Consider the following 20,480-nt stretch of genomic DNA (forward strand, 5'->3'; position numbering starts at 1 on the left):
ACTCAGTCACCACACCAGCCTATGAGGTAGGTATAACTTTTATTCCACTTTACAAATGAGGAGACTGATGTAGAAAGATTTAAACCCTGCATGTTCTTAGCAACTAGACTATACCGCTTCTCACGTCACTCACGTTCCCAAATGGAGTCCATTGCAAAAATTACATGCATATTCAAGACGAAATGGAGAATTCAAAGAGACGTGCTTGTGCAGTGGCAGCCCTGCACTTCCCGTGACTCAGGAAGGCACTGAGAAGGCCTCTGGGGTGGGGGCGGGTGGGGGTGTTGGCAACATCTGAGCTGCTCTGCTCTAAAGTACTAGTGGCTCCTGTCTCATTTTCCCCTGGGCACTATTGATTCTGGAGCCTCTAGGGCGTGGCCATATAGTAGGGAGGCCAGGGCTGAGGCTTGCTCTCCCACAAGTGCCGTTGAGTATCCGGCCAGCCCCCTCAAGGAACAGCTGGTCGGTAGTGAAAAGCAGAAGGGAAAACACCAGTTCCCTGCTGGAAGTTCTGCCTTCTGTTCACCCTAGCAGGTCTTGCAGTCAGTCCTACGTGTGTGGCTAAGGCACTGTGAGTCAAGATCACAAATTCCTCTACTCCTCCTCTACGTGTGGGCTGGACCTCACACGTGCAGTCCTCAGATTCACCGTCTAACTACCCAAGGGCTCTCCATCACCCTGCCCAAGTGTAGACGCAGAGCCATCCCTCAGGCGTTTGCACCCACTCTCCCCTCTTCCCTGAAGCCTGCGCAAATATTTAAACAAGACATTGCCAAAGGCATGGAGGTGGGGGAAGATTGGGGAGTGGGAAGAACAGAAGAGAACGAACCCCCAAAAAGTGTCTGATCAGGCCACTGGGTGTGACTGCCCAACCGATCTATCTCTGATGGGGGACGGGGCTCAGATCCTTCCCTGCCTAGCTCCTGGACTACCTCTCCGCATGAGAACCCCACCGCCTGGGGACAAAGGCAGTGCATTTCAATCCTGAGAGGTCTAAGAAACCAAGTTCTATTTCCTCCCTGAAATCCATCTTCTTGAGTTCCCGGTTTCCCTTATCTCAGAGTTTCCTACCCCTACTCCCTGCATTGCCTAGTGACTGCAACGAGCCAAGCACAACAATGCAACATTTGTATGAGAGACAGAACCAGGGAAGTTCCTGCTAGTGAACTTCTGATGCTTCTGTGGGGGTATGTGTGTATTTTACCCTACGAGAGAGGTGACATCCCTTCAGGGCTTGGGCCTGAATTTGTTCTTGATACAGAATTACTCTTTCTGGTTGCAGAACTCATGAGATGGACTTGGAAAGCACACTCAAGAAGACTGTCGGAGGCTTGGAGAAAAGGAGCCCTTGGAGGCAAATCCTATAGAAGTTAGAGCTGACTGAAGTAGGAACGAAGGATGCATCAGGGGAAACGTCAGGTGAGCATGGTGTCTTAGGGGTGCAAGATTGCCGAGGGAGCGCTCTCACAGGAAAGATCTGTAAGGGAGCAAGGGATGCAGGATAGGGAAGGGTGGAGAGCAGAGCAAGCCCGTGCCCAGGGAAGGTCTAGCCCTCTCCCGATCCTCAAGGATCGTGGAGCTGAAGCTACACCATAGAGTTGCCCTGTCTCCACGCAACAGGACTGGGTTGTTGTACGCACGTGACGGTCATTGCTTCCACTGGAACTGGATGGCGGTGGAACCTCCTAAGCAGCTCTCATAAGCCAAAGGCAATGCTCCAGAACAGGTCTCAGGTATAAGCCCTGGGCTGCCACACTCACATAAGCTGGGAGATGGGTGTACCTGTCAACAACGAGGGTCTGGACAGGGCTCCGGCACCAACAGCATCTACCACAACTGGCTTCTCAGGTGTGCCCCGCCCCACATGGGAAACAGGCTCAGCCAGTGGTGATAGTTTTCTGCCTGTCCAGAGTACTTCTTTGGAACAAAAATTTGCTTTATAAAACGTGTTCAAGGCTTCTGCCTCATAAGCAAAAAAAAAAGAAAAGCCCCTGGGAGGAGGTGTGACAGGAGTGGTTCTACTTGGTGAGGGGCCCTGTGTGCTTTGGCACACCCCCCCTTCCTGGCTTTTCCTCTCATCCTGCACCCAGATCTCCAAGGAGCTGGGGATCAGATCATACCAGATCCGTGATTTCATGCCTTCTTAGAGGTGCCAGATCCATCATTTCAAGTCAGGAGGCTTAGGAATTACGACTGCTGCAGCACTGGAGGTCTGAGCCAGTCAAAATCTCTGTCAGGACGGTGAGCTGGTGTTAGACAGACTCTTTCTAGAAAATTCCAAATCTTTGGGATTGGTCAAGGGAAAGCTATAGTCCCCCAAAGTGCTGCAAAGGAATAGAGTTGGGATTTGTTGACCCTTCTCAGGGCCAGAAAACTCTCCAGGCCCCAGACCCGAGGCTGATTTTCACGTGGTCTCCAGGGCTAGGAAGGTGCTGACCTTAGTTTTATGTGCATCTCATACTCTGATAAACCTGTACATATACACAGACATATCTGTGCACATAGACTCTACCATGGAACATGAGCAAACCATAGGTACTCTAGGAAGAGTGGATTTACTAGGGCCTTTGAATTCATCCCCTTTACCCTTGACAAGAACCTTATCTTCTTCCCCTCAGAGGCACAAGGCCAGTGTAGAGAACACTGGAGCTGTGGTCAGGAAATGTGCTACCTGTCCAGGCTTGGCCACACACTGGGGGACTCCAGGTAAGTCACTTCACCTCTCTTAGCATCACTTTTCTCCATTATTTTGTGAAATATAAAAATCAGGAAGTTCTAAGAGGTCCTTCCACTTTAACTTCAGAGATTGTTTCTATACTTTGCTTGTATAACATAGAAACATCTTCCTAATCTAGAACCCAGCTCTGGAAGTCTCTCCTCATTTCCCCACAACCAGAACAAAAAAGGCCTCTGAGCATCCGACTGACATCAGATTTAAGCATATTGCATATAAGCAAATACTTACGTCTCATTTGAGACTATTGATTCTTTCTTTGCACATAGTTCTCACACGTTTGTCATCTAGTTTTCAAGGGTAAATTAGAGGCTAGAATTAGAAAGGGACAGAATACCTCCAGAGAAAAGGGATACTAACAGCATAAAGGTGCTACAGGAAAACTGTAAAAGGCACAAAAGAAATAAAAGACACCATAAGTCTGGTACAGTTTTGTTCATCTTGAGGCCTGAGAGTATCACAGTATCATTGTACAGGGCTGTGTTCACGCTCATGAATCCAGGTTATCTATGAATTCACTTGTTCCTTAGATTCTGTTGATGAATGTATGGAAGTACAGGCTACATTTTAGAAAAATATTCACTCACCAAAGGGTTAGATTGTAAGAAAAGGAAAACAAAAGCAGGCACCATAGATTCCTTTAACGATTCACCCTTAGCTTCCTGAAAAATTCACACCTAGCACATCATCTCTGAGAACTCTAGGAGTCCAAGGGTTTTCTCCAGAATTGGTTAATTTGAGCAAAAATAACAGAGTGCAAAGTACTCTGTACACTTCTTTGTTTAAAAATGTGATATCGGTTTTCTTACAAGTCGTCAAGAAGAGTTGTGCACAAAAGCATTTTCTCCCATGCTGCATGGCATGTCACTCACCCTGCACCACAAAATGAGACCCACTTGTTTAGTCTACTTCCCTACGTGTCCCTTACTCTGTCAAACTGGCAATATTTGGGTTGGAAACACCACAAAGAAATACTTGAAAAGTCTTTTTTTTCAAATATAAGTTCAATAAAAACATTTCTATGTATTAAGTTTTGCAAAACACACTTCACTTTGGGAGAGTTTGGATAGCCAATTAAGCATTTTTATCCCTTCTTTACCAAGACTCAGGCAAAAAATGTTCTATGGATGAGTGTGAAGAACCAAATTCCTTCAGATGCCACCATCTATGTCCAGTCAGCTTTAGCCTTACAGAACAATTCAGTTCAATGCAGCAAAATGCAATATATATTAGTTGACAATCTATTTTTGTCAGGTTATGTTCTAGGTCCTGGGAAAACAACGGTGTGGTAAGATACAGCCCTGCCTGAAGGAGCAAACGAGATACTGTTTTCCACAATGGCTGCACCAACTTACGTTCCCACCAACAGTGTAAGAGGGTTCCTTTTTCTCCACACCCTCTCCGGCATTTGTTATTTGTAGACTTTTTAATGATGGCCATTCTGACCAGTGTGAGGTGGTACCTCATTGTAGTTTTGATTTGCATTTCTCTAATAATTAGCGATGTCAAACATCTTTTCCTGTGCCTATTGGCCATCTGTATGTCTTCTGTGGAGAAATGTCTATTTAGGTCTTCTGCCCATTCTTTGATTGGGTTGTTTGCTTTTTGGTTGTTGAGTTGTATGAGCTGTTTGTATATTTTGGAAATTAAGCCCTTGTCAGTCACATCATTTGCAGGTATTTTCTCCCAGTCTGTAAATTGTCTTTTCTTTTTGTTTATGGTTTCCTTTGCTGTGCAAAAGTTTGTAAGTTTGATTAGGTCCCATTTGTTTATTTTTGCTTTTATTTCTATTGCCTTGGGAGACTGACCTAAGAAAACATTCGTATGATTTATGTCAGAGAATGTTTTGTCTGGCTGTATTTTTAATAATCCAAGCAAGAGCTCATGATGGCCTAACCTGGTACAAGTAGTAGTGGAAATAGAAGAAAATAGATGGATTTGAGACAGTTGTAAGAGACGTAGAATTGTTAAGACTTGGTGAATGACTTAAAGGGTAGAGAGGAGAGACAGTCAAGGCTGATACCCTAATTCCTGCCATGGGCCATGGGTGATGGCAGTGTCATTCGTGGACACTGGGAACATAAGAAGAAGAGGGGTATATTGGCTGGAGAGAGGCAGTGCAGAGATGATGGCTTCACCTGGAACGTTTTGAGCTGGAAATGCCTCTGGGTCTAGAATCAGGAAGACAACCTGGGCTGGAGATTTAGATCTGTGACTCCTCAGCACATGGTTGATACTTGAAGCCATGGAAGTTGATAGTGTGGGTGAAAACAGGCAGCTAGCTAGCTCATTCACCATCTATCCATACATCTGTTCATCAGGAAAGGAATTTGTAAATGTTCCCTAGTGTGCATGTAGTATGTCTATAATTTCTCCTAAACAGTGAAAATATCACAAGTTTATTTCTTTTTCTCAAAAAACCAAAACGAAGGAGCAATCACTGGGAGGCACTCTTGATTTCTGCCTTTGTCTTCACCGTTTGCTCTTATGGTTCAGTGGCTCCGGCCTGAAGGATGTTCTCTGAGCTCTGTTCCTTTGCTCTTTCATTGTGAACTTCCGCCTGAAAGACACACCCACCCCTGAATCCTCCAAGGCAAGTTTGACATTCGATCCGAGCCTGGGTCTCTGGTTTACCATCAAAGCAAGAGAGGGACTTATTCAGCCTTTCCCATGAAAACTGCTAAATGCTATTTCATTAAATATGTACCAGAGCAGTGTATTTTTATTGTTGTTTTTAAAAACCAAGAAAGAAACCAAAAAAACTCCATGAAACAAGTATCCCCAAATTCATGTATGGTGTCAGGAAGATTGAGAACAAAATGACTAGTGTTCTGCAAGGCATCAATAAAGAAAATGGAAAAGAATTTTTCCTTTCAAAAAAAAACCGCTGATATTGACATGAAATGTCAGGTCAGGTAGAGACTTCTGATCCAAGATGATTTGAACTCAAATGTTTCACTCATCCTACCCATTCCCCACTGAAATCACTAAATGGATATTATATAAAATTCTATATGAATGCTGGAAACGGAGGAAGGGAATTATCCCCATAACTGAAACTCAGCGGGTTGATGAGATACACTAGTAGCCATTGCTCTGGCGACAATGGCCCTCGTGATGAAGGAAGAGAGCTGTGCACTGTGAATGTCCTCCGTTCACCCTGCCAGGAAGCTAAGGAAACCATGGGTATCTTGTGGGAGACTCAGCAGCACCTTTACCACGTCTGGCCTGGGACCTCACAGGAATGGTCCCTCTGTAGGTGTATCTCCCTGTGTGGTACCCTCTTGGCTGCCTCTTGCTAGCCTCCTCCTCTGGCTTCCTCCTGGCTATGTAAACCAGAGACTCTGGTTTTTAGAATGATCAGTTTAATGTATACAAGATGTGTCACCTTTCTGGTGAAGGTTCTGGGGAGCACTAACCCCTCCATCTTTGGAATCTCAAGAGTCACAAGAGCCTTTGAAGAACGGTCATTTTCTGAGCTGCATCCAGTTGCATTGGGAGAGCCAAGAGGCAGAGGGAATATAGCTGAGAGCAGGGCAGCCCCGCGTCCTCTCGTTGTGGGCTCTCAGCTATTACCATTCCTGTGGCTTCACACTGACAGTTATAAGTATGTACATATAGATCAAATAAATATATGTAGACTAAAATGGGATTAAATGGTAGGATAATAAACCTCACTGAGATGAAAAGTATAGTAAGTGCTGGTGTTCAAGGGGGACCAAGAAACGGAACTCCTCTGTCCAAATCTTGAACCAATGGAGCAATAATAACAAAGTGTAGGAAGACCACACATCGCCTTTATTCCTGAGCTTTCCGTGTGCTCTCCACTGATGAGCAGCTCCCGAGAAGGGGAGGGGAGGGGCTGAGCTACATTTGCTCAGTTCTTCTTTCTAAACTCATCAGTCAGATCAAGTTCCCCTGGACCCAGGGCTCATGAGCTAGAGGGTGTAAAGAGGGAAAGAAAGTCCAACGAAAAGAGCTGCGTCTACCTGGAGGAGGCATCCCAAGTGGAGGAGAAGTGTCCACCACACATACCCCAGCACTCTTTGGATATTTCTTCCCTTAATCTCTTGGGCTTAGTCATTAAGCCTATGCTCAACTGGAAGAAGACATTTCCCATCTTCATGAGGCTACTTCTGCCTTACCAACTACTACATTTTTGGGTGTCCTCATTGACAGGGTGGATTTTGCCCCTAGAAAGCTCTGAAATGAGTTGAAACTGTATAATAACTAAATGAACACCACTGTATTAGTTTCCTAGGGCTGTCGTAACAAATGACTACAACTGGGTGACTTAAAGCAACAGAAACTAGTTCTCTCACTATTCTGGAGCCCAGACGCCCAAAATAAAGGTGTCAGCAAGTCCGTGCTCCACCTGAAGGCTCTAGGGGAGAATCCTTCCTCGCCTCTTCCTTGGCTTCTGGGAGCATCACTCCAATCTCTCTCTGCTTTTCCCACGGAAGCCTTCCCATGCTTTCCCCATGGCCTTCTGCCCTGTGTCTGGCTCTGTGACAAATCCTCCTCTCCTTTCTATTATAAAGGCACCAGCCATTGGATTTAGGGCCCACCCTAATCCAGGATGATCTCATCTTAACACCCCATCTGCAAAGACCTGATTTCCAAATTCACATTTTCAGGTACTGTAGGTTATGACTGGGACATATCTTTTTGGAGGCCATTAATCAATCCACTGTAGCCACCAATACTGAAGTTTACTATATATTCTATTTCCCACCTGAAATTATGTCCAACGATGTTGTCCGACATAGCTTATCAGAGGTTCTACAACGGAGACCAAACAACATTAAGATACTCTAAGAACAACATACTAGTATAAATGTAGACATATAGACATATACAGAATATATAAAGAATTCTCACAAGTTAATAATAAGCAATTTAAAGTGGTCAAAAGATGGAGTTCCCTGGTGGTCTAGCGGTTAAGACTCCACGCTTCCACCGCAGGGGGTGCGGGTTGGATCCCTGGTCGGGGAACTAAGATCCCACATGCTGCGTGGTGTGGCCAAAAATATATATAAATAAATAAATTAAATTAAATGGTCAAAAGATTTGAAGAGACGCTTCACAGAAGAAGATACACACATGCCCAATAAGCATATGAGAAGGTGCTCAACATCATTAGTTATCATCAGGGACTGGCCCGTGGGAGGCACCAAGGGGGCTTAGACTTACAGTGCCGTACACTAAATAAGAGGTCTTCCAGTTGCCAGGGTAGCCACATTCCCAGAGACATTCACAAAGGTGGGGCCTTGGACTAAGACACTGACCACCTAATTTGTAGCAAATGGGTTCTAGTTATCACGACTGAAAAAGAAACAGTGGAGGCACATCCCTGGTCCAATCAACTGTGGCCAGTGGATAGGGTCACAACGTTCAGGGTGGCTGATGGGTCCCTCCACAGTGGGTAAAGTAGAAGTTATATGTGGGGCAGACACGCTAAAAGAGCAATCTGACAGGTACAGACATAGCACAGCCTTTAGAGTTGAGCTCTGTGATATTCATTCAGCAAGTCACTTGCCTTCTCTAAGTCTCAATTTCTTCACCTGCAAATAGGAACACTGCAACTTGCCTTAGTGTTTTTAATGAAGATTAAACTAGAAAATGCACGTAAAGCAAATGACACAGCTGGCCCAGGAAGGTGGTCTTTCTTCCACCTCCATGGAGGTGAACATAACCGATTCTTCCTGCTCGTGGGGTGGGAGATGGAAGTGGCTCCTGAGAGGAACACTTTAAGCCTGAATTACTCCAAGTCCAAAGGAATGTCCCCAAGAACCCTTGGTCCCAGGACAATCCCAGGAACTGGAACAGGTTTTCCTAAAGGAGCCATAACATCCACTTTGATTCTTAGCCCCCTCTCCACGGTTTACCTCTGAGGCAGAGAAGAACCTTTATGTCAGTGGAACTTGGCTTGAGTTTGGGGGCCTCTTCCAGGCAGATAATTCCCCATGCACCTTTCTACTGGACACACTTCATTAGGGCTTGCCCTCGAATACTCCCTTGATTCTATGTTCTGACATCTCTCTAATGCTCCTATTTCGGCCCTCTAGACTTGGCCTTGAGGTTAATATTTGATCTCCTTTGCTGATCTCTTGTTAAGAACAGACTTGGCTTTTTATTCCCCCTTCCTGCTCTTTGTACTTTTACTTACACTGAGTAGGATCACATGTCCCTTGTCAGCCCATTGAGACCAACCCTTGGTGCTGCCCAAAGGCCAGATCTCAAGCTGGCCTTGCTCAGTACCCCCAAGGGGAGATTTCAGCAAAACCTAGTTATCCACTGGGACCTAGACCACGCACATGGCCATGCGTGATCTCATAAGGACAGACACCAGGTGAGTCTCCTGGGACTCACTCCACTTGCCTCTACAGCAAAACAAGAGATGAGGAGTAGGCAAAAGTGAGGATGGGATCCCAGCTTGAAGCTAAGCAGTGTCCATGCTAAGGGTCACGTACACCTGGCAATACCTATTGAACTGAAAGATGTGCCTGTCAGGAGTCCATTCGTTTGAGGGATGGAGAAATCTCAGAAGAACATATCCTCAAGGAAGAGGAAGCCACGTAAATAAACTTGATCCATTTAAGAATATCTAGTACTTATTTATATTTAGAACTGTAGTAGATTAGTGTCCCTGCCTCCTCACCTTTGCCCACAGGTCTGGAGGTTGGCTAGGGTAACTCAGTTCTGGTCCATGTCTCTCTTTGGTAGGCTAGCTTGGGCATGCTCTTCTGGTGAAGATGCAGGTGCAAGAGCACAGGTGGGAAGGCTGAGTGCTATTTCAAGTTTCCGTTTGTATCCAGACTGCTACGATCCCACAGGCCAAACAAGTCACAAGCTGGACCCCGAGTCAGAGTGGGCACAGGAGGAGTTTGCAGCTGTGCACGACTGTCTTAAAAATCAATTCAACATTAAGAATAACCAAGGCCTTTTTACCAACACAGTGTGTCATGTTTATTGGGCTATTCACAGGTCAGCTAAAACACCATGAAGGGAAAAGACCGGATGCCATCAGTAATGTCAGGAAACAAGATATTTAGCAGTTCTTAGTTTCAAGTGTCGCATTCCATCACAGCTTGAGGAACATGGGCAATTCACTAACAAAACTGCAGTGGGTGCATTTGTTTTTAGCAACAAGGAGCACATACATTTATTTAACCAATGACTTTTAGGACAGTCAGCAAAAAAAAGAAGATGGTATTTTCATGTAGCTAAGACAAGAAAATCATTTATACAAATTAAATGGATACAAAATACATTATAAAGAGAACACACATACAAAAGTCATTAAGCTGGTCAAAGAGCAGGAATGCCACAGAACACCACACTGAGAGGACACTGGTGTGAATTCATTTCCGTTATGAAAGTACGTCCAAAGTTTGAGTTACACATTTACTGAGGTAAAGGCACAATCACTTCCACGTAATTAATGGGGAAGAATCCAGATTCCCCATGGAGCACTCCTTCATACCAGTTTTCATCTATCTGATTGGTTAACGTAATGATATCCCCTTCTTTAAATCCTAGTTCTCCTTGGTTTTCTGGCTCAAACTCATAGAGACCACGACAGCAGGGCTGGTCCATGGGAATGTGAGAACCTGTCCACATCACATGGAGATAAAAAGCACAGGTTAACACAACAAATCACCCAGGGAGCATTGCAAAGGTGGAGAGTTGCAGAGACCACGACAGCAGGCCCCTGCCTTCCTTCCCAGGACAAGGCCGGCTCAACCCACCTCACAGGTGCTGTACTTGTGGCCTCTGCCCTCCTCAGCTCTCCCAGCTGCCCTAGATGACCTCCTGGGCCCACGGCTTTTCTCATCAGTTCTCCCGGCCAGAGAATTCAGGCCCAGCCCCTGTCCTTGAAGCAGCTACTCAGCTCTGCCTGGAGCCCAAGGGAGGTGCAGAATTACAAGGCCCAACCCCTGCCCTCAGGGAGCTCATAGTTTCTTTCCGGAGACTGGAAAACACATGGGAAACATTTAAAAAACAAAGATGAGGTACTGTATCACCTATAGCTCAGAGAAGAAGAGAGCAGGAAAGGCCTGGGTGGTCAGGGACATTTTCCTAGAGCTGGTGACCAGGAGCTGGAACATGGCAGGGCGTGAGACTGGAGAGGGATGAGGAGAATCTCTACAGACCAGCCTGCAGTCTCGGGACTGTTGTACTAAGCCAGAAGTTCTCAGAATAACATCTTTTAAATAATTGCTTTTTCATTTCAAAACTAAAACCAAACATGGTAAAAAGAGAGAAAAGACATGCAAAATTGAGAAAAGTTAGCTGTAAACCACTAATGAAGAGGTAACCAATGTTAAATTAACATTATGGCATAGAAGCTTCCAGATATCTTTATGAATTTGTTTGTGTATGTATTTACATATAGCTGTTTTCATAAAAGAATTCCTATACATATTACTGTGAACACCTTTCCAGGTTACATTTAATTACTGACCAGTTGTCAACTGTTACCAGTATAACATAATTTCTTTAACCGATCTCCTATTATAGGATATTTAAAGGTCTTCCTTTCTTCCCTTTCTTCCCATCCTTCCCTCCTTCCTTCTTTCCTTTCTTTCTTCCTTCCTTCCTCTTTCTTTCTCTCTTCCCTTCTCCATTCCTTCCTTTTCATTTTCCTGTTTGTTTTCTCTTGGCTTTCATTGATAACGCTTTGAAAAATATCCTAATGTATGTGTATTTACAAATATGTACATTTAATTCCTGAGGGTAAACGTCTAGAAGGAAATTGGCTGTTCATAGACATAAATTTTTCCAAGACTTTCAAAATTTACTATCAATGTATTTTTTCTATGATTTTTTTGTCCTAAAAGTACTAGGAGCCCCTAATATATTATACACTTTTATACTATAAATATTGACCTTATATCTGTCATGTTTGATACAAGCAGTATTCCCAGCTTATTATCTGTTTCTTTTTTTTCTTTTATTTTGTTTTTGGAGTGTATAATGGGGATGGGGCAGGGATGGGGGTTTCTGTTTTGTTTTGGCATACATGCAGAAATTTTATACAACATAAGCAGTCAAACTGATGAAACTTTTCATTCATGGTTTCCCTTCTACAATTATATATGAATATTCAACTAAATTTATCCAAGTACTTTTTTTAAATTAATTTTTAACGTGAAAATGTTTTCTTTCAACCCGTTTGCATTTTTGCAAGTAAAGGTATTATTTGCTTTTAATAATGTTTAAGCAGTTATCACAACACGACTTATTAAATAACCCATTCTTCTTCACTGATTTCAAATACTGCTTTTATCTTTATCAATATCATACATTTAATTATCATGTGCACTTGGATCTATTTTAGGATCTTCTACTTTGCTCCACTGATCCGTTTCAGTAACTGTACCACACTACTTTAAATATTGTAGCTTTGAAGTAAAGGTTAGTAATTAGTAAAGCAAGTTCCTCATTATTACTCTTCTACAGGCATATGTTGGAGATAGTGCAGGTTTGGTTCCAGACCACTGCAGTAAAGCAAACATCTCAATAAAGCAAGTCACCCCAATTTTTTGGTTCCCCAGTGCATATAAAAGTTATGTTTACACTAAACTGTACTGTGTTGAGTGTGCAGTAGCATTTTGTCTAAAAAAACAATGTGTATACCTTAATTTAAAAATACTTTATTGCTAAAAAATGCTAACCATCATCTGAGCCTTCAGCGAGTCCTAATCTTTTTGCTGGTGGAGGGTCAGCCATGCTGATGGTTGCTGACTGGTCAGGGTGGTGGCTGCTGAAGGCTGGGAGGCTGTGACAACTTCTTAAAATAAGACAACAGTGAAGTTTGCTGCATCAGTTGACTCTTCCTTTCACAAGTGATTTCTCTGTAGCAGGCAACGCTATTGGATAGCATTTTACCCACAGTAGAACTTCTGTCAAAATTGGAGTCAATCCTCTCAAACTCTGCTGCTGCTTTATCAACTAAGTTTACGTAATATTCTAAATCTTTTACTGTCATTTCAACAGCCTTCACAGCATCTTCATCAGGAGTAGATTCCATCTCAAGAAACCAGAAACCACTTTCTTTGCTCATCTATAAGAAGCAACTCCTCATCTGTTAAAGTTTTATCATGAGATTGCAGCAATTCAGTCACATCTTCAGGCTCCACTTCTAATTCTAGTCTTCTTGTTATTTCCACCACATCTGCAATTACTTCCTCCTCTGAAGTCTTGAATCCCTCAAAGTCATTCGTGAGAGTTGGAATCAACTTCTTCTGATAATGTTGATATTTTGACCTCTTCCCATGAATCATGAATGTTCTTAATGGCATCTAGAATGCTGAATCCCTCTCAGAAGGTTTTCAATTTACTTTGCCCAGATCTATCAGAGGAATCACTATCTGTGGCAGCCATAGTCTTACAAAATGTATTCTTAAATAATACGACTTGAAAGTTGAAATTACTCCTTGATCCCTGAGCTGCAGAATGGATGTTGTGTTAGCAGGCATGAAAACAACACTGATCTCATTGTACGTCTCCATTAGAGCTCTTGGGTGACTGGGTGCATTGTCTATGAACAGTAATATTTTGAAAGGAATCATTTATTCTGAGCAGTAGGTCTCAACAGTGGGCTTAAAATATTCAGTCAACCATGTTGTAAACAGATGTGCTGTCATCCAGGCTTTGCTGTTCTATTTCTAGAGCACAGGCAGAGTAGATTTAGTATAATTCTGAAGGGATTTAAGATTTTCAGAATGGTAAGTGAGCTCTGGCTTCAACTGAAAGTCACCAGCAGCATTAGCCCCTACCAGTAGAGTTAACCTGTCCTTTGAAGCCAGGCATTGACTTCTCCTCTCTAGCTATGAAAGTCCTAGATGGCACCTTCCAATAGAAGGCCATTTCATCTACATTGAAGATCTGTTGTTTAGTGTAACCACCTTCATTAATGATCTTAGCTTGATCTTCTGGATAACCTGCTGCAGCTTCTACATCAGCACTTGCTGCTTCCCCTTGCACTTTTACATCACGGAGGCAGCTTCTTTCCTTAAACCTCATGAACAACTTCTGCTAGCTTCAGACTTTTCTTCTGTAGCTTTCTCACCTCAGCCTTCATAGAATTGAAAAGAGTTAGGACCTTGCTCTGGATTAGGCTTTGGCTTAAGGGAATGTTGTGGCTGGTTTGATCTTCTCTCCAGATCACTGAAACTTTCTCCATATCAGCAATAAAGCTGTTTCACTTTCTTACCATTTGTGTGTTCACTGGAGTAGCACTTTTAATTTCCTTCAAGAACTTTTCCTTTGCATTCACATCTTGGCTCCTGTTTGGTGCAAGAGGCCTAGATTTTCACCTATCCTAGCTTTCGACATGCCTTCCTCACTAAGCTTAAGCAATTCTAGCTTTTGATTTAAAATGAGACGTGCGACCCTTCCTTTCACTTGAACACTCAGAGGCGATTGTAGGGTTATTAATTGGCCTAACGTCAATATTGTTGTGTCTTGGGGAATAGGGAGGGTGAGGAGAGGGAGAGAGATGGGGGAGTGGCAGGTTGGTGGAGCGGTCAGAACACAGATGTTTTTCAAGTTCATCACCTTATATGGGCACAATTTGTGTCCCCCCCAAAACAATGACAGTAATAACATCAAAGATCACACATCACCACAACAAATACAATAATAATGAAAAAGTTTGAATTATTGTGAAAATTACCCAAATGTAACCCAGAAACACAAAGCGAGCAAACACTGTTGGAAAAATGGTGTCCATAGACTTGCTCGATACAGGGTTGCCACAAACCTTCAATTTGTAAAGAATGCAATATCTGCAAAGTGCAAGAAAACAAGGTATGCCTGTATTTAAAAATTTCCTATTCCCACAAAATCATTCAACCAGGTAAATTTTAGTATCAATGTATTGAGTTACCCTCATCTTGACTTTAACTGGTCATATTTTTTGAGTAATAGCAAGATTAGTGTTACAAGATTATTTTTAAATGCATGACCATTGTATGCCTTGAGGAAACCACACTTGTTTCTGTGTTGTACATTTATGCTACGTCTAGACTGGGTTTGTTACTATTTTAGATTTTTACCTCTGTATTTTAAAATGAAATTACTTCCTTTTTATATTCTGGTCATGTTTTGGTATAAGAGCATTTATAAAGTAAATTAAACTCTTTTCTCTATTCTCTAAAACATTTAAACTTGAAGATTCGATTTTAAAATGCCCCTAATTATCTAGGCCTATGGATTTCTGAAGACAGAAGGCTTTCTAGGATAGCTTATGATAGTGGCTTAGTGTATCTGGGAAGGACATATGGTCACCCCAGTCCAGTTCCCTACAGATCCTAAAGGGGACATGTGGCCCCAGTGGTTCCCATGGTTCCATGCAGAGGAGCCAAAGGTGAGAGAATGGGCAGGAGCTGAGGGGCTGCCCTGGCCAAGTGAGGTGATGCCCCTCACAGAGGGGGTGGAGGGCAAGGACCACCGGTGAGTTCAGAGGGAGACCTGATTGTCCCAGTCAAGATGGAGGTGGAAGGAGGCTGAACCCCACCCCAGGAAAACCACACACTGCATCCACGTGAGGCCACCACATGGACAGAGGCCACTACCAGTGGACGGAACAGGCCATCCAGGAGGAGACCAGGGAAGCCTGCACACCACAATAGCAGACACTAGTTCCTCTTTACATCACCCGAGCAGAGTGAGGTCTGCAAAGCAGGGAATGCAGCACCCCAGAGCCAGACCAGGCCAGTTTCACGGGTTTTGGCCTTAAGAAGAGGGCTTAATCCTTTCCCATGATTGAAATATCTGCACACGTGTGACTTCTGCCATCCTATGTTTTCCATTTCTATTTCCTTTTTCTATTATTATGAAACATTCTTATTTCTCTCCCTGTCCAGACTTCAACTGAGAGTTGAAACAAGCTCTGCTAGAGATTGTGTTCCTTCCTCACCAAGTCTTTTCCATCCAAGTAAAGAGAGAAGATAGATTTGGGTTGGTCAAATGAGAAGCCCCTTTGTCCTGGGGAAGGGACGGGAGGTGGAGCACCGTGCAGCACCCCTTTCTCTGGGGGCAGTCCTCCCTCAGTGCCACCCCACTGCTAAACTTCCACGCACACTGTCCACCCCACGTGGGAGTGAGAGCCAACCCCCCCACTGGCATAAGGAGCGTTTCTCACCTACTGTCTTCCTGCTGCAGTGGTTCTCAACCTGGCGGCACATTAAAAGGCCCACTGCCCAGGCTGACCCCAGACCACTTAAATCAGTAGCTCTGGCAATGGGACCCAGACAACGGGGACATTTAAAAAATTTCTCAGGTGTTTCCAATTTCCAAAGGAGGTTGCGAACCACCAGACTCATGGCCCTCTTTCCCTCCATTTCCTTTGACCAGAGCCCGGGAGTGTCAAGGAGCTCGTGGGGAAAGGGAAGAGCGTGGTGGCGGGTCGGTGGGGGAGGGGGGGGAGGTTCTTCTTCCTCTGCAGGTGGGAAGCTCCTTCCCAGGTGGTGCTTCCAGGTAGGTCAGCATTTTAAAATCTGGGCCCCCTGCACTATTATCTCTAGAATCTACCTGATGTTTCTAGCATGTAGATGGCTCCTTCCATGACAGACGCCCCCATCCCACCCCAAGTCTGTATATTCCTCTTGTCATAATGATGGTAATTGGGAAGTAGAAGGGTTTAAATAGGGGGCCCAGTTCATGATCTTGAATATGAACAGAATAACCTTCAATGATTTCAAAACATTGGGGAATTGTGCGTTTCCAAGCAGAACTTTCCATTTTCCTTTGGAAATACAGCTCCTCTCTGGGTGGGCAGGGGGGCTGGGAGCTGGGCACTGAAACCCTGCAGCAATTCAAGCCTCTGAGTCAAAGTCAATTTTATTAATGAATAACTGTTTCCATGTGGTCTATTAAAATGATTAGTATTCTTTTATCATTTCTCCCACTGTCAGTTTTTAACAGAGACGGAGTCAGGTGCCAAAGCACATAGTGGTCTTGGGAAGCATTTCCCTGAACACAAAATGTCAATGCTAGAAGGGTCTCTGGTGGTCTTCAGTGAACCCTCCTCTTTTTGAAGACGAGGTCACAGCAGCCTGGCCTCAGAGCTAATGGCAAAGGCAGAAAGAGACACCAGGGCTCCAGACCCCAGCCCATGACCTACCCTCCTGATGTCACCTCCTATGTGATCTATGCCACTGCTAAGGGTTGCCAAGAAATTTCACAGGCTATCATGCTGACTTACAGGGCTAATTGTGTGTGTGTGTGTGTGTGTGTGTATATATATATATATATATATATATTTTTTTTTTTTTTTCCCTCCCATTTACTTTGTAAGCTACCTACAATGACTAAAATAAATATTAATGGCAGGCATGCACTTATCCCAACCACCACCTATGTGTGCATACGTGTGCACCCCCTGCACACATGCACTGAACAGATCGGGGGTAAGACACATCACTCACTTCTCACTTCATTTATTCCAGGCGAGGGACCATTGCCACACCGCCCACTTTGATTTCCTAAGAGCTGGGAAGTGACCAAGCACTCACATCACACTCCATCAGCAAATGAACCCAAAACATGGCATCTCTCCTGAAACCCCTGAGTGGAAAGCCCCACGGCAAGAGTTCCCTGACTCAGGCAATAAGACACGAGCACCGGGCTCTCCCCCACCTCTGCGCTGCGTCCCCTCCACCCACTGAACACAGGTCTCAACGGTGCGGGCACCCGGCAGATCCACACCCAGCAGAGCTTGGTCTGGCTGTCCTGAACTACACCCTCAGCAGGACAATATCCTCCGATATCGTCCAATGCATTTGTCACGCTGGGTCGTTTTTGCCGTCTGGGGCCCTCAACCCAAGTAGCCATGGCTGCCCTTACTTTAGGGAGAAGGTGGAACCTGCACGCGAGCAATCAACGTTTAGCTGGTAAATTCCAAAATAATGCCATTTCAGTTGTGAAATGGTCTGAACGCCAAGGCTTTCAGGCTTTCGTGCCAGAGCCAGGTAGGCTTTTATGAGATTTGAGAAGTGGTGGGGGTGGGGGACTTCTGGGGCGGAGAGACTTCTACTTCCAAGGAAGCAGAGCTTGAAGAACTCCAGAGCATAGAGGTTTGTATTACAAGCTGTGGGGAGGGAAGGGCTGTTCCCTGCCACCCAGAGAAGAGATAGGAGCCCTTTCTGGAGTCAGGGAGGAGGGCTGGTGAGAGAAGAGGGCAGGGAAGAAGGCTGAACTGCTCCCTGGATTCCACCCTGGGTGGGGGGTCTTAGCCCCACTTCCCACTGGAACTGTGGGGGAAGGCAGGCCCCCAAAGTGCTCTAGACTTGGGGGCACTGAGCACAGTGGAAATGGTGGGTGGTATCATTAAACAGAGACGGCGTCTGAGGGGGCCGCCCTTGGCTCCCCTCGAACTGTGAACACGTGTCAAGTCCCGGCAGGAAGTGAGGAAGTGCTGCAGGAGCAGCTGGACCAGAGATGGCCTGGGGGTGGGTACACAGGCTCCGAATGCAGAGATCCAGCAACCCAGAGGCAGAGAGTCAGGCCCCGGACCCAGGCCTGGACCTGGAGTGACAAGTTATCTCAGCTGTGGAAGCAGTTAAGACCCCCTGACACGCTTCCCCACCTGCCACTGTGATGTTCTCTAAACTCCCCCTGCACCCAGGCAACATCTCGGGGTACAGGAGGAGGTAGGAGAGAACCTTGGAGGAAAACCAAGAGTCCTTGCAGGAAATTTCAGCCGAATGACTAGGTTTAAATCCTGAATTGACAAAGCAATAAATGGATAGTCTGCACTTTGTATTGGAAGAGACTGCATTACCTTGAAATGGCAAGATTACGTTTTTTTCCACCATTAGAAGAAATGGAAAAAAGATTAAATTTTTTTTTTTTTTTTTTTTTGCCAACAGTAGAAATGGAAAAAAGATTAAGTTGTTTCCGCCATCAGTCTAAACGGAGGCTCGTAAGCAAGTTCAGTTAAAAAGAAAGCAAGCTTGTGCCCATTTGCGTGACGGTGTGTGAATTTTCCCTCTCCACAAAAGACAAGTCAGTGTCACCACGGATGGAACCCCAAAGTGCAGGCAGAAAAGGTGACATGTCCTCAGTGAGACCTTTTCAAACTGGACTAGGCACAAACGTGGGCGAGGTGCCTGAGTGCCCAGATCTTCCCGTAATAAAGGAGGGGTCCTACCCAGCACCCCATCTGTGTTGAACACCCACTCCCCTTTCCCCTGCGGTCTTGCTCCACCACCTCCATCTCTATGCTTTCTCGTGCTTGGTAGTTGGCACCTGAAACTGCTGAGAATTTGTGCACGTGAGCTCCTGGCAGCCGAAACCCCAACCCAGTCTTCCTTGTTAAGGCACTAAAACAAAGATTATTTTAACAGCGAAAAGGGAGTGTCCCTGTTAAATATTTATTATTCAAGCTCTGTTCCACCCCATTTGGGGAAGAAAAAAAAAAGAGAGAGACCCTACCACAAGAATTGTAAGGTGGCCGGTCAGTCAGTACTACATCGGCAACACACAATAGGTCAGGAAACCCTAAAAGAAATTTCACTTCCCTCTTGGCAATAATGTGGACCGGTTTTTAATAATATTGGGCCCCCTCTTGTTTTAACAGCAGGAAAATTCTTTGGATGCCCTTCCCCACCCCCGCCTTTTGTTTCCCGAAGTCCCTGCTGCCAAGGGCTACTCACGTGTACAGAATTGCTGGGCACACTTTATTCTGGTAGGATAGCCCCACAGTGAATTAATTCTGCAGTCCCAGTCAGCTATGGGGATGAAATACTAACCCTCCGTTTTTCAGTGAACACCAAGTGCCAGGACAATATTCGAAGTGGCTGTTAGCAGATTTAATTCTCAGAGAAACCCTTTGATGAGGTACCATTATTTCCCCCAATTTGATGGATGGGGAAACCTAGGTTCAAAGCAATTAAGCAGCAGGGCTGATATCTGACCTCCATCTAGGTCGAGTCTGTGTTCTTGATCGCCACTTCATGCAGCCACTCTGAAAATTGCTGGCTGGTGAGTTTACGCCCACTCAGTTTCTGAGCCAACCCCAGCCAAGGGGATGGTCCATCACCTAGGTTAGAAAGAGCCTGTGGGTCCTCAGCTGGGCAGGCTCCGGGAGTTCCCGTGCCTTGGGATGCTCTTTATTTATTATTGTTTTTGAGAAAAATATTGTTTAAAATCTTTTTTAATGAGGTATAATATATACAGATAAGTGCACATATCGTAAGTGTAGAGTTTAATGAATTTTCACAAACTGAAACATCGGTGCAGCTAGCATCAAGATCCAGAAATAAAACTGTAGCAGCATCTTAGAGCTCAGTCATGTCCTTTCCTCCAATCGGTACTCCCCCAAAGGCAATCACTAGCCTGACTCCTAAGGCTATACATTAGTTATGTCTGTTTTTTGAGTTTAACGTTAATGGAATCATACAGTATGCACTCTGGTGTCTCGTTTGTTTCACTCAACGTTATGTCTGTGTGGAGTGTGACTCAGTTCTTCATCTTGTTTAATTTTGTGTGTGTGTGTGTCTTTTTGATGTATACAACAATACAGTTCAGGATTAGATCCATATAGTCTATAAATAAAGACAACGTTTTGGGGGGATGTGTGAGGAATGCTCTTTAGGAGCATCCTCCACCTAAATCCTTCTCTGATCCTGGAAGGCCTGCCCACATCCCAGCTCGCCCTGCCCATCACTTGAGGGATGTCCTTCAGGTATTTATTCTCTGTGCTGCTTCAAAGTGAGCAACTCAGGCTTCAATC

The 20,480-nt window shown here is 44.6% G+C and overlaps 1 protein-coding gene across 7 annotated transcripts in view; it reads right to left on the minus strand.

Moving 5' to 3' along the window:
* Positions 1-9,675: 9,675 nt before the first annotated feature.
* The window catches only part of SH3GL3 (SH3 domain containing GRB2 like 3, endophilin A3), a 285,361-nt gene continuing 274,556 nt past the window's right edge, over positions 9,676-20,480 (minus strand). For all 7 annotated transcript variants that reach the window (XR_003429226.1, XM_027089203.1, XM_027089207.1 and 4 more), the window contains one exon: positions 9,676-10,347. Coding sequence is in view for 6 of the 7 variants with exons in the window: in XM_027089203.1 (XP_026945004.1) it covers positions 10,142-10,347 (206 nt within the window). In the remaining variant the exon portion in view is untranslated. The remainder of the gene's footprint in view (positions 10,348-20,480) is intronic.

The sequence above is a fragment of the Aethalodelphis obliquidens genome, unplaced genomic scaffold, assembly GCF_003676395.1.
Source record: "Aethalodelphis obliquidens isolate GAN/ISIS:26980383/991018 unplaced genomic scaffold, ASM367639v1 scaffold65, whole genome shotgun sequence".
In the NCBI taxonomy this organism is placed as follows: domain Eukaryota; kingdom Metazoa; phylum Chordata; class Mammalia; order Artiodactyla; family Delphinidae; genus Aethalodelphis; species Aethalodelphis obliquidens.